The sequence below is a fragment of the Episyrphus balteatus genome, chromosome 3, assembly GCF_945859705.1.
Source record: "Episyrphus balteatus chromosome 3, idEpiBalt1.1, whole genome shotgun sequence".
Taxonomy (NCBI): Eukaryota; Metazoa; Arthropoda; class Insecta; order Diptera; family Syrphidae; genus Episyrphus; species Episyrphus balteatus.
The window spans coordinates 38,766,052-38,780,922 of NC_079136.1; the positions used below are offsets into that span (position 1 = coordinate 38,766,052).

At 33.8% G+C, this 14,871-nt stretch overlaps 2 protein-coding genes across 5 annotated transcripts in view; one reads left to right on the plus strand and one right to left on the minus strand.

The window, feature by feature from the left end:
• Positions 1–1,411: 1,411 nt before the first annotated feature.
• LOC129914941 (polyribonucleotide nucleotidyltransferase 1, mitochondrial) lies at positions 1,412–6,502 on the minus strand. The gene is made up of 6 exons (XM_055994392.1): positions 5,931–6,502; positions 5,334–5,877; positions 5,155–5,282; positions 2,147–2,692; positions 1,733–2,090; positions 1,412–1,677 (listed from the first exon to the last, which is right to left on the minus strand). Exons 1-6 carry the CDS (start codon positions 6,500–6,502, stop codon positions 1,513–1,515), a joined length of 2,313 nt encoding a protein of 770 aa, XP_055850367.1. The 3' UTR covers positions 1,412–1,512.
• Positions 6,503–10,589: 4,087 nt separating this feature from the next.
• Positions 10,590–14,871, plus strand: part of LOC129913471 (G protein-coupled receptor kinase 2) — a 224,382-nt gene continuing 220,100 nt past the window's right edge. Inside the window, exons 1-2 of one of the 4 annotated variants that reach the window (XM_055992165.1) lie at positions 10,591–12,211; positions 12,333–12,402. The gene's annotated coding sequence lies outside the window, so the exon portion shown is untranslated. Of the gene's footprint in view, positions 12,403–14,871 lie in introns of all 4 variants that reach the window. The other 3 variants (XM_055992166.1, XM_055992167.1, XM_055992168.1) reach the window with 3 other exon arrangements.

Below are 14,871 nucleotides of genomic sequence, written 5' to 3' on the forward strand. Positions count from 1 at the left end.
AACTAAAACATTTGGCAAACGCAAAACATATCGCCAGATAAGTTGGAAAATTTGAACATCCTTTTCTACTTTTCACTTTTTGGGCCAATGAGGTTAAATCCTTTAAAGTTTTTCAAAAATCATTGAAATGCTTTTAAAAAAATTCCAAAAATTTACAAATTAATAATACTATGTTTCCACCTACCCTAAATGCGATATTTTGCTAAGTAGATTTTTAGAATAATTCTCGAGATTAATTCTAAAATCTACTAATCTAATCTAATCAGCTACCCTAAATCCGTGAATTAGTGAAGTAGATTTAAAATAAATCTCAATAAATCTCGAGATTTATTCTAACGGCCATATATTATTCACTAGCTTAAAAAATATCCCAAATAACAATTTTGCTTCTATAAAGCTTTACAGAAACTATAGAAGCACCTGTAAAGCTTTACAGAAGCAAAATTGTTTGTTGGGATATCTGGATGTAAAATTGTCAAATGTCAAAAATAAATCCAAATCCAAAATAGTTATCCCGATTTTAACTATGAAAATAGTTAAAAATTACTATTTTTTTGTCTGTGTGATATAGTGAATATCATGGATTTGGATTTATTTTTGACATTTCAATTTCTTTACATCCAGATGTATTTTTTAAACTAGTGAATAATATGGCCGTAAATCTACTAAGCTAAATCTTGGATTTAGAGTAGGTGGAAACATAGTATAAAACGCTTCTGAAAAAAAATATTGGTTGAAATCGATCACTCACGACAAATTTAGAAATACTACAAAAAAGAAAACGGTTCTATCGTAATCACCGTTAATAAAAGTTCAAAAAATATTTTCTTTCAGTTCATAATTTGGGAGTTTTTAGGGACAATACACGAAAAAAATGTATCTCAGTTGTTTTTCGGTTGCAGTGAGGTTTTAATGAAATGAAAATTTCATAAATATCACAACGAAGTTCCGATAATGATTGCCTCTTCTTCAGTATATTTTTTGCTAACGTTAATAATGATTTTTGTAAAATAATTTTTTACCTAAAGATAATTTTTTTTTAATGCAAACAATTTTTGTAATAAAATATATAGTAGAAAAAGTTTTTTTTTTGTTTTAATTTACACGTTATATAGAAGCCGTTATTTTTAAGTCCTGAAAAATAAAATACCATATCCCATTTCTATGGAGTTTGGTCATAACAACATAAGTCTTTTTCGGAAATATGTAGGTATTCCTAAATTCAATAAAAAAAAAAATGGATTTGAAGACTAAAAAAAAGTTTTGCCATCCATCCAGCCTTTCTTCGACAATGATATAGATAATGATCTAAAAGAGATACAGCTAGCTGATAACAGAGAGGCTCTTTAAAAATGCATAACGGTAAAAAGGCTTTAATATTTTATTATTTTTTTTTTGTCTAATTTATTTTATTTTAAATTTAACTTAACAATTCATTAAAACGATGAAATTACATTTATATATGTACAAAACAAAATGACGACCAAGTCAACAAATCGCGATTGATTATTATTATTCTTCTGCCTGCGCTGTATTAAAACTTTTGACCATAGCCGTCGCAGGTCCTTGCAAGACTTTGCGTGACAGTCTCATAAATCCTGATACAGGATCTCGTCCAAAGTATTTAACTTGAATTTCTTGGCCAACTTCAAGATTTAAAGCTGATGGATGAGCAACCTGCGACAAAATAAATTAGATTCCCAGGATTGTAAAAATTTCAAAATTGTCTTACCTTTCTCTGATCAAGTTGTGAATTATGCAAAAGTGCTGGTGGCATAGAAGGATACAAAGTTACCATAACTCCAGTATCCCTCAACTCTGTTATGGTAGCTGTGTAAATTCCACCAAATTCCAAATCTGGAATTCGTTCCTTTGTCATAAGGCCATCAATAATTTCTTTTGCCTCATCCATGGCTTCTTGGGAAGGAGAAAACAGGGAAAATGTTGTTTCATCTTCTGCTGTAATCTGAGTCCCAGTTTCGAGGTAGATACGTTTTAGATTTATGCCACTAGGACCTATTAGACGAATTCTCATATGAGGTTCAACGGTCATTTTTTCTGTTACTGGCCAGCAATCTTTCTTCTGTTTTCTGTGAAAGAAGAGATACTAAAATCAAGAAATTTAAAAGGTCATATAGTTGCTTACCTATGCTCACGAATAGTTTGACTCATGATATCCAGAATTGTGGCTTTGGCATCTGTGGCTTTTTGCAATGATTCCATGACAACTTTCAAAGGAATTCCAGGAATTTTCAAATCAGCTTGAATCGCTGTAAATCCACGTCGAGTACCAGCTACTTTCATATCCATATCACCCATGTAGTCCTCAATTCCAAGTATATCAGTCAGGATTTTGTAGTCTTGGAGATGCTTTGTGTCGTTGTTTTCACATTTTGTCACTAATCCAATTGCAACTCCAGCTGCTGGTGCCAGAACTGGTACTCCAGCATCCATGAGGGCAAGTGAACCACCACAAACAGTTGCCATAGAACTGGAACCATTCGATTCGAGAACTTCTGAGGTTAGACGAACAGTGAATGGGAAATCACTTGGCAGTGTTGGAAGAAGTCCTCGTTCGGCCAAAGCACCATGACCAAGTTCACGACGTCCAGCCGGACCCATTCGTCCAACTTCACCAGTCGCATAGGGAGGAAACTCATAGTGGAGCATAAAGTTCTTGGCCTTCAATCCTCTGGAAAGAGAGAATTAGGGTCAAGGTGACTTTAATATCGACTGGTTTCGATACAACAGATACAAATAGAAAAGAAATTTATAAGAAAACAGTTAACTCTTTTTAACAACTGGTAAGTGAACCAACAAGAATTACTAAAACATCTAAACCCTAGTAGATTAAGTAGTCACTAACAACAAAATTTTAGAAGATAAAACAATCAAAGAACTGAAAATAAGTGATCATAAGACAATAAATATTAAATTTACATGGAACAACAGTGTTAAAAGCAATCCTCATAAAATTAAAACTTTTTAATTTAAATAATAAAACAACTTTTAACGTGAACTTTTTAACAGTTTGCCTTTGTATCAATAAAATTTAAAAGAAATTGTCTTTCGACAAGTTGAAAAGTACTTTGAAAATAATAAAATAATAATTGACTGGCTTTCGAAAAGCGCATTCGTGTGAAAGTATAATTTTGAAAATCTCCATTTCGCGTTTTGACCTTGAAAATCACGACTTGCGGACATGAAAATTTTCTAGACTTTTGAGGTACTTTACTGAATGAAAAAACGAAGATATTGAGCAAAAAAAATTTCTATTAGCATTCATTCCGCGGTTAAACCTTTATTTGAGTGGGCTTTTAAGTAAATTTAACAAATATGGAATTAAAAACATTGCATTTAACTCACCTCGAAAATAGAATTCAGAAAGTTAAAGTAAATAGACATTTTTCAAAACCAAATTAATAATGTTGATCTGGGAGTTTTTCAAGGGTCTGTATTGGGGACTCTAATATCCCTTGGCATTGTGAATAGATAGCAAACTTACTTTGAAAGCCATATTGAATATACTTAAAATTTTGTATTTTTAAAGATAGGTTTTTTAAAAAGAATCAGAAGCGATTTAACAATTAATACTTATAATGTCCTTGTTAGACCGCATTATTAATTTGAAAATTGCCCGAGCGAGGCTTGAACTCACGATCTAGCGGTTGGGAGGCCGACGCAATACGCATCGCACCACCGCTGCCACTTGTGCATTCATAACCCCGAACAGGTTTTCCAATTACCAAGTTTACTTGAACCGACCAGCAGTTTTATTAACTCACACAAGTCTGTTATTGTTCATTTGGTTTCTTTCTCTTTTTCTCCAACTCTATTCGTTTGACAACATTTCGTTGTTCGTATACAGAGTAATAAAGCGAATGAATAATAACAGACTTGTGTGAGTTAATAAAAATGCTAGTCGGTTCAAGTAAACTTGATAATTGGAAAACCTGTTCGGGGTTATAAATTCACAAGTGGCAGCGGTGGTGCAATGCGTATTGCGTCGGCCTCCCAACCGCTGCGCTGGGTCGATAGTTCAAGCTTCGCTCGGGCAATTTTCAAAATTAATTGAACATAAGCGACTTAGCACCACTGAAAGGAGTCTGATGATCGGGTTGGTCCCCGTGATAGTTATAACTCCAGCCTATGAACTTGGTGGTAGCACACACAAGTTGTTGTTGTTCATTCAAAACCTTCAATATAAATTGATTACACAAGCAGCTGCCCTGCAAGTATGAAAGCTATACACAAACCTCTTCTAATAATTAATTCAATGTTATGTAAGGAGCTTTAAATTCGCTTATAGTGAAACAAAGAATTGTTACGTTCTTGTTTGTCTTTAAAATTAAAAATAATTTAAGTTCAGTATATTTGTCAACATAACTCAAGATATAAGCTTTTTAAATGAACCATATCAGCTCTGTTTTGGAGAGTTTTGAATAAAAAAAAAATAAATAAATAAAAAATCAAACACAAAAGTCTCCAAAACAAATCCGCTTAAAAAGCTTATATCTTGAGTTCTATTCAAGATTTATAACTTCAGGCTTAGGGGAAATGTCAGAGCATCAGTGTTTATATTCAGAATGTGAATTTTCTGTTAATTTAGCCTACTCACATTAATGCGAAAATTCGCAATATTTAGTTTCCCAAATATAAGGCTGCAGTTTAATGCTGCCAGACTTTTGAATTCGTTATAAGAACGCATAAGGCTATAAAACTGCATACTCACATTTTGGTTATAATTCCACTATGAAAATTTGCTGTGGGCTCTTATGGCCAATTTCATAAAGCCCTTTTAAGTATTTATCAGGCTTTTACATCCTTAAATGACGTTTGTTTCATACGTTTCATAAAAACGTCATTTAAAAGCCTGTTAAATGTTTATGAAATCGGACATTAGACTATTGGAAATATGAATGATATAAGACTGCCTAATTATATAACTACCAAAGTTCAAAATTCTTTTCTATACAAAGGTTTTAAGATTTTAATTAAATTACCGAGTCATGTCAAATGTGAAACAAATAACATTAAAAGAGTTGGTTAAGTATGTTAACATGTTAAAATTATAATTTTTTTTCCTAAATACTGTGATAATAAATATTTATCGTATCTAACATAATCTAGTCACATTGAAACAGGATAACTTACGTTTCCAAAGCAGATACAGTATCCAGCTTCAATGCACTCTCTTGAGAATCCAAAGAGACTGTGCAGAAAACTTGAGTCTGTCCTCGTTGGAACAAAGCTGAACCATGCAGCGGCTTATACAAATCCACCTGAAAGTGAACTGGTTAAGAAAAAATTCCATTTGAAGAATTCCACCTCACCTGACAACTAATATCCCTCAGTTCATCATAGTTCCTCCCATCACAGCGCTGGTTTTCCTCGAAAATCAGCTCCCGAAAGATGGATCTGCAGGTTTTATTGAATATATCTGAAATAATTGATGGTTCAAGGCTTGGATAGCTTGACCAGACTCTATCCACTACATCACTTCGAATATCATTCACCGCATGGTCACGAGAGAGTTTGTCATGCTTCCCATCACGGAAAACCTCTCGCAAACGCATCTCTGCGAGACTGTTCACAGCTTCATAGACCTCCTGATCGATCTCTAGAGGACTATCCACGACACGCTTCTCTCTACCGAATATTCTTTGTAGTTTCTCGATTTCTGTGATAATGAACTGTGCTTCTCTTGTTCCTTGTTTAATAGCTTTCAACAAATCCTGCATTAAAACAACATTGCCTTTACCCTCGAGCATGACAACTAGATTATGTTTGGCCGCAGTGACCACTAAATCGAGTTGGGAAGTCTGAAGTTCTCTTCTTGTTGGATTGACAATGATTTCACCATCATAAAGACCTAGTCTACAAGGAATTCCTTATTTTACTTGCCCTAACTATTTGAAGGTTTCTCTTACCTCACAGCACCAATTGGTCCATTCCATGGAATGTCACTCAAACTCAAAGCCATGGAAGCAGCATTTATGGCTAGAATATCAGGTGAATAGACTGCATCCATGGCAAGCATATTGCAAACCAATTGGGTTTCAGTTTTGAATTCGGCGGGAAATAATGTGCGGACAGATCTGTCAATGAGTCGTGCACTGAGAATTTCCTTCTCAGAAGGACCACCTTCACGACGCATGAAATTAGTTGGAATACGACCGGAAGCGGCACTTTTTAGACGGTAATCAACAACCAGAGGCATAAAGGAAGCCCCTGGAGTTTGTTTTGGTTTGGCAACAGCTGTAACCATTACAGAGGTATCGCCCATAGTGCAGACTCCAGTTCCATTGGCAAAACGTGCATATTTTCCAGATGATAGTTTCATGTACCGACTGGATGGTGGATGATTCCAATTTGGAGGAAAGTTTTGGTTAGAATGAAGAAATGGTTTTTGAGACAACTTACCCATTGGAGAATTTAGCTTCTGCTTCAGGATTACTGCTGGATGATGTGAAGAAGAATTTTGTTGGTGTGTAGGATGCATTTTTAAGACTTGTGGTCAAGATTTTTAGATATTTTCGTGGGAAGAACACAGTCGGAGCCGATAGAAAAGTTGACATTTTTCAAGGAAAGGCAAAAAAAAAAACGACAGACAGGAGCGAGTGATGTGACAGGTGACAGATGAATAGAAAATCAGTGCTGTCTTCGACAGTACATTTTGCTGAATTATTAGTTTATGGGTTGTATACACTATGCCACGTTCCTATTGGATGTAAGGAAAAGTACTCATTAGTACTTAACTAGCGAATTTCAGTACAATTTTCATTTACTCGAGTTGCAAAATCCTGCATTAGCCCTGTTCCTTTGGGAGGTGGCAAAGTACTACTAGTAGTTTACTAGCGATTTTCAAATGGAACGCTCTTTCAAAATCGGTGAGTTAAATTCCTGATCCGAGGCTGAACCACGTTTGTACAACTGGCCCTAAGTGCCAGTTGTACAAACGTGGGTCAGCCTTGGTTGCATACAATTTTATTTTGGCAAATATCATCAATTAAAATGAAATTGACTTTATTTGATCCAATTGTTTGCGAATTCTTAATAAATTAATGTTATTATTCCACACTCGCCACCTAAAAGCTTTGACAAAAAAAAACATCCAACAAATAGATGGAGATGGAGAACAAATGGCGCACTTTTAAATGACAGCTTTAAAAGTTTTTTCTATGTATCAAGGGCACTGATCTCTATTGGGGAAAATTCCTAGAATTCAGTATTATTATTACCTTAGTGTAAGGTAAAACTTATTCATAGTATAGTTAAATTTGTAAAATATGTTTTACTAGAATCTTAAAGTGAAAAGATTCATACACTTTTTTAGTTGAAGGTATATTTGACTCTACGTAAAGAAAATATTGCTACTCGTAAGGTATATACATACTACTTTAATTTGTTCACCATAATTTTCTTGTAAAAATTACTTTACGGATTCAAGAAATGTTCAATACGTAAGGTAAATTTTACTTAAAATCTAGGGCTTTTTACTTTAATTATTTTACTAGTCATATGGAGTATAAAATACTAGATTCTTTTTTCTCCGTGTAGTTGCTATATGTGTCCCTATCTTTTTCTACTAATTAAATAGAGACACAAATAGTAAAAACGTTAACGGCTGTGTTCCTTTGGGCTCAGTAAAGTACTTTTAAGTACTTCTGAATCCATTCAAAGACATTTTTTCTATAGAAGAGATGGAGTTAAATGTACCAGAAGTACTTACCAGTAGATACTTAAGGCCAAAGGAACACAGCTAACGTATGATCGTAATCGTGTGCCGTAATTTGACCCCAGGGGTCAAATTACGGCATACGTTCGTTAACGAATTGTTGCTATGTGTCCCTATCGTTTTCTAATAACACTGGTTAACAAGGGTTCTGTTGCCGAAACAAAAATATAATTTTCTGAAGGTTTTCGGTGTGCTGAATTCGAATCCGAAGTCAGAAAAAATTGATCAGCTCCCGTTTTTGAAATATTACCGTTAGAAAATGCAAAAAAATGTTTTTTTTGACTACTTCGGACCTTACCTATTCTTTAATATAAAAAAAATTGTTAGAAGATATTTAGTAACGGTTTCTATAGAAACTATTTTCCGTCTTTCAAGAACTTTTCAAATCTTTCCGATATCTTTGTTATTGCCCGAGATATCTTAAAATGAAGTAAGTGGCTTTGGCTTCATATATCATAAAGGAGATAATGACGTTATAAAATTTATGAAATATGCAAACAACTAAGGATATCTCGAGAAGTAAAAAAGATATCGGAAAGATTTAAACAGATTTAAAAAGGGGGAAAATAGTTATTATAAAAACCGTTACTAAATATGCTCAAACAATTTAACTTATATAAAAGAATAAGGCCCGAAGTATTGCATTTTCTAACGGTAATATTTCAAAAACAGGAGCTGATTAATTTTTTCTGACTACGGATTCGAGTTCAGCACACCGAAAACCTTCAGAAAAGTATTTTTTTGTTCCGGCAACAAAATAAAAGTTTAATTTTGTTAACCATAGTGTAATTAATTAGAGACAGAAATAGTCAAAATGTTAACGTATGATCGTAATCCTGTGCCGTAATTTGACCCCAGGCTTTACCAAAGCTGAGATTCGTAAAAGATTTTTTGACAGCTCGAACTTCGTAAAAGATTTTATAAAGATTTTATAGCAGATTGGGTATATGCCGAATACCAAACATAAAAATCATAAAAGATTTTTTGATAGCTTGGATTTCTGTATGGAAATTAATAACAGAATAACAAAATAGCAGAATAAAAAATTCCGCTGAATAGGCCCAAATATTTGAAATTGATGAGTCACATATTAGGTGCGTTTTTTTGTTTATCTATATAGATTTTGTGCAAAAAAATTTTTGAAATCCATGCACATTTGGCACCACTGTACATATACTTTGGCAGCTGTCTGTCAAAAAATGTTGCTTTTGTTTTTTTTTGTATTTTAACTCCGAAGTGGGAAGGCCATTACATCCATGTTGGATGCAAACAAAAATGTTCATATGGCCATGGCATCCATGTTGAATTCAAAAAAATTTTTTTCGCAAAAACCAAATATTATCTGTATATTCTTAGCTACATTTTAAGACCATTAACATTAAGGCTTAACTACATTCACCACTTTTTGAAAAAGTACAAAAGTGAAAATATTTTTTTTCTGGCTAGCGCAATTGTTTTGTGAAAAAGAGTATACAAATTGTTTTTTAGACCAAAAAATAAGCTTTCTGCATCATTTCTTTTAAATTTCTTGTCCGAAAATCTATACAAAAATGCGTTTGAAAATTTTCACTTTTGTACTTTTTTACTTTTTGAGCCAATGTAGTTAACCCTTTAGTTGCGTCGTTCTTGTGTTATAAGCGTTTGAAGGTAGCCATATTGAATTTTTTTTCGATTTTTTAAAAATCAAATGTGAAAACTTTTTTATTCTTATTTCTAATTTTTCAAAAAAACTTTGGTAATTTTATCTGTTCAACAATCTTATCAGGATCCATTTAAGACTTTTATCTGAAAAGTGCATTGCGTATTATCTCGAGATATTAACATTTCAATGCAACCATGTCAAACAAATTTTTGATTATTTTTTTCTATGAGAGTTTTTTTCAAACCTCGTTTTCTCCGCTGTTTTTTTTTGTTAATATTTTCAGATATTTCTGTATGAACACAACAATTAAACTACCTTGGCACTACTGTTTTTATTATCGAGAAAGTAAAATCTGGATAATTATCTGGATTTTTCAAAAATCTATACAGATAAAGTTTTTGTTGTTTTTAACACGTAAATTGTGTTGATTTCAAAAATCTCGATGTCGTTTTTTTGCACAAAATCTATATAGACTTTTGAGACTTTTGTATAAAAATTTCAGATTTTCCACTGCAAATAGAATATGAAATCTAGTTTTGTAATTGTGTACGAAATCTGTGTGTATAAAAAAAATAAAACAACAACAGCTGCGTTCCTTTGGAAATATTTATCTACTTTTTAGTACTTAAAACTACTTTGATCTACTTTGCTATACTGAAAAAGTAGTTCAAAGCAGCTTTAAGTACTAAAAAGTAGATAAATATTTCCAAAGGAATGCAGCTAACAAATGTTCAGACAAATGTAAAACAGAGGAGTGTGTGAAAGTGAGTGTGTTTGTATGCGTGAATCTTGCTAAAAATCCAGATTCAGATTCTTGAATCTCAGATTCATTTTTTTGTCATTTTTTTGAATCTCAAGACGCAAATATATCACGGAATCTGAGATTCTTCCACTATTTCCCCTCTTCCCCCCTTTCAGATGTCAGATTCACAAATCTCATTCTGAGATTCGTCAATAGAAAACGAAAAAAGGAACACACTCAATTTAACACGACTGCCTCCACACAACCCTGCTTAAAATACCACCCCTGTAACTTGGTACCGCTGAAATTTTTTTGACATTTTCACCTACTTCAAATCCACACACACACACACCCATCAAAATCCCATATTCACACATACTTTAAATTCAGCTAAATTTCCGTCAAAATGCGCATGTATTTGAACACCCAAAAAAAAAAAAAATAAATAATCCAAATTCAGCAATCTACACACACAAAAAAAACCCATCATCATCCGTTGACAAGACGAAGACGACGACAACGACTACGTTCAAAGTTTGAAGAAGAGCTGCACAATATTCCCCCCGTGGTTCTGGCCAGAAAAAAAAAACGAATCGAAAAAAAAACCTTAAAATAAAAGTTCATCCATGGTGGAGTCTGCTGAACTCTCTGAATATAAAAAATAATTTTCATCATTTCGGTCTTCTCTTCGCTAGCTGACGACACGACGGCTTTATAATATTATTGGTGTGTGCGAGTTTAATCTCTACAAAAAAAAGTAAAAAGAAAAACCAAAAATAAAACAAATCGGTCTTTGGTTTTTCCTCCAAAAAAAAGAATCAGAAATAAAATTATTCAATTTACATCTCTCCAAATCGATTGAGAGTGTGTGAAAAATTATTATAATATAGATCCGGAGTTTTTTCCGCGACGAGATTGTGTCTCTGAAAGATTTTCCACCACAAATTTTCTTTCAGATTCTTGGTTGTTCATCTTTTTGTGTACACGGGTGCAATTTTTTCTCTTCTTTTTCTATTTCTTTACTTTTGGGTAAAATTCTATGTGTTCTTCTTGATTTGTCGTTGTGGGTTCTTTTCCTTGTGATTCGCTCTGTAAAATTGTATTAAAAAAACAAATTGAAAAACGATAAGATCTTTCCTCAAAACCACACCAAAAAACCGACTCGACTTGACACCACACCCTTTGCGTAGGCTTCTTCTCTTATTCGAGTTGAAGAAGTGTGAATCCTTCCCAAAAAAAAAAAAGACTTTAAAGTGGCATCTTCTATTGAATTTTTATTTCGGGGTTTCTCGTTGTTTCCACTAAAAAAAAACCAAAGTGTCTCTGTCCTTTGCCGAGAGATTCAAAGTGCAAATAATTGCCGGTAGCACCTTGCACTTTATTCGCTTTTGTTCGCCTTCCTCCAACCAACTCTTCTCTCCTCATTCTTTTCTAATACAATTAACTTGAAAAATTCCGTGAATTAACAAAATTACGACATCCTTTTTTTTCTGTAGAGGAAAGAAAAGTGGGAAAACATTTTTCATTGTCGACGTCCGAGAGAATCGACCGGAGAACGCGACGTGTCGCTATATTGCTCTTTAAGCTATCGATGAGTTCTTTCATCGTCTGTCGGGGCTGTGTGTTGTTCCTTATTCGACTCGACTCGACTCGACTCCCATTTGAACACTTCTCGGGGTGTGAAAATATAATCCATTAGTGACATAAACCACCCACTATTTGCCACTGCTGTGTGTTGCCCCACAAAGCAAGAAGCATACCACACTTTTTCTCGTCTCTAGAAACGCCGGTTTCGTATCTCGTTTTTTTGTGTAGTGTTTCGCAAAGGTGGATTCTGTGCTGCCTCCTTTTGGAGCTAAGGATTCGTTTTATTCTGTGAGAGATGAGAGTTCGTCTTGATCGTCCTTGTGAGTGAGTGAGAGTTGGTCGTCGTCATTTGTGTCGTGTCGTGTATGCGTCGTTGCTTGCTTCCGTTCTTGGTTAAATATCTATTTTGTATTTGTTGTTGTTGTCTATATTCTGATGGTTGCCCTTCGTTGATTGATGTACATTCGAGTGCGCCACACAACCAGAGAAAATCACATGCTGTGTGAGTTTATGAGCACTGAAAATTGAAAGTTTATTTCTTTTTTTTTTCTATGTTCTATCTTCCTGATTATTGTGAAGAAAGAAAATACAAAAACTAATATCATCTCCTTCTCCTCATCCAGGAAGTGTGTGAGTTTTTCAGCATCGTTGGATAAGACAAAAAAATAAAAGCATGCAGGAGCTGATTTAAAGGTTAGTATATTCGTTGATTTGCTTTTTTGCCCTTTCCCAAAAAAAAAAAAAAAAAACACTTGTGAGATACAAAATTTTTATCAATAAAATCCATACACAAAAACAAAACATGTGAGTTGAGAATTTTTTCTGTTTGGTTGTCTCTAAAAATAGATTCGGAGACATTTTGTAGTAGGGTGAATGAGAAAATTCTTTGGAGAATCTTTTTTTTTTAAGGAGTTGCTTTTCATTTGAATATCTCAAAATAAGTAGGTAGATACATAGGTGAGAATATTTGAAGAATTTAAGATGAGACTTACCCACGTAGTTTTGGGTTGGGACTGGACAGTACAATAAGACTTTTCACCACCACAGAAATTTTTTAAAAATAATAAAATGGGCTTTGTCATTTTTGTGTCAAAATAATAGTTAGCACTTAATTCTTAAGGCCGTGTGTGAATTGCGTTAAATAGTTAACACCGTGCAAAATTTTTGACACTATTGAGGTTAATAAAAAAAATTTCAGCTGTATGGATTATTGTTTAAAATTTTTTCTGCTTTTTTTCTGCCAGTTTCTGGAGTATCATCCTTTTTAATTAAAAAAAAAAAAATTTAACCAGGTCCCAGAGCCCAATAAATTTTTAACAGCTGAAAATTTTTGTATTCACCTCAATAGTGTCAAAAATTTTTCACGGTGTTAACTATTTAACGCAATTCACACATGGCCTAAGGCTTTTGACCAACTCTCCCATGACATTGTCAAATTTAAATTAAAAAACTCTAGGTTTCCCTTTGGATTTCTTCTTATCTTGAAAATAGATCTTATCAAGTGAAGTTCAGAGACGCTCTCTCAAAATCGTTCATCGCAAAATCAGTTGTTCCGCAAGGAAGTCATTTAGGACCTCTTCTTTTTATTCTAGCTATAAAAATGATGCCCCATTATTTATTCACCATAGCAAAATTCTCATTTTTTGCAGATGACATGAAAATTTATAAAAGTATCAAATCGGTTAATGATCGGAGGCTACTGCAAGAGGACATTAATCATTTTTCTATATGTTGTAGTAAGAATAGCTTAGTTTTGAATCCAATAAAATGTCAGACAATGACTTTTTCAAAAAAAAAAACGTGCTCTTAGTTTGTATGAATATAAAATATCCCAACACACATTACAGCGTGTTCAGAGCTTTAAAGACCTAGGGGTTAATTTTAGTTATAATCATTTCCTTTACAGTAAAAGGTAGAATAGTGTCCCTTAGGATTTCCTTGTACTTAAGGTGGTCCATAATACTCTCTATCCGATGAAATGGCCCCACACCATGCCAAGAAAAACATCCCCAAACAAGAATACTAGCCCCACCATCCTTAACAGTCTTTATGTTTTACTGCGGGTCACAATTCAACTGCCCCACGCAGGGAATTTGCGTATGGGGCATTTGAAAATGCCCCCTATGGGGCATAAGAGGCATTTCCAAATGCCCCATACGGAAATTCCCCGCGTGGGGCAGTTGAAATGTGACCCGCAGTATAAAATATAGACTGTTAAGGATGGTGGGGCTAGTATTCTTGTTTGGGGATTATTTTCTTGGCATGGTGTGGGGCCATTTCATCGGATAGAGAGTATTATGGACCACCTTAAGTACAAGGAAATCCTAAGGGACACTATTCTACCTTTTACTGAGAAGGAAATGCCTTTAAAGTGGACATTTCTACAGGATAACGATCCAAAACATAAGACTAAGTCTGTGAAACAATTGCTATCCGTCCAAAAAATGGGTGTTATGCAATTGCCAAGCCAGTCCCCAGATCTGAATCCTATTGAGGACTTGTAGAGTGACGTGGGAAAAGCGATTAACAGGTCTGATACCTCAAATTTGGACAAACTTTGGCAAGAATTTCGACGAGCTTGGTACTCAGTACCTTTTGAACGATTTCGGAGTCTTGTTACGTCTATTAACCGCTGGTTTTATGCTGTGATAAATAATAAGGGTTACCCAACCAAATACTAGTTATTTTCTTTTAACTGTGTTAAAATTTTTTTTAATTTGTTTTGGTTTTTAGGAAGTGTGCTATTTATTTTGTCCTAAAAAACTTGAGCTGTATTAATGATTTTGTTGTTATTTTTTGTTAAAGAATTCAATGTACTTAATTTCTTTTTTAATAAATCAAATATATCTGTGTTCTTACTTCCTCATTAATAAAACAGCCCTTTTAAGTTAAAAAAGTGCGAAAAACTATCATTTTAGAAATTTTAGGGTATATGTGCTATTTATTTTGTCGCCACTGTAACTCTGATCGTTTGGCATTCCGGATCGGACAGTCCCGGACGCTTCTAAGAATTCCCAAACGAAAACGCTATAAACCTGCAAAAACATGCAACGAATTTTTCTTTAAATCGAAGCTATAAGAACCACTTTATTATTCTACATAAATTTGACGGAAAACATAAACAAAACGATTAACAATTAACAAATAATGACCAAAAAAATA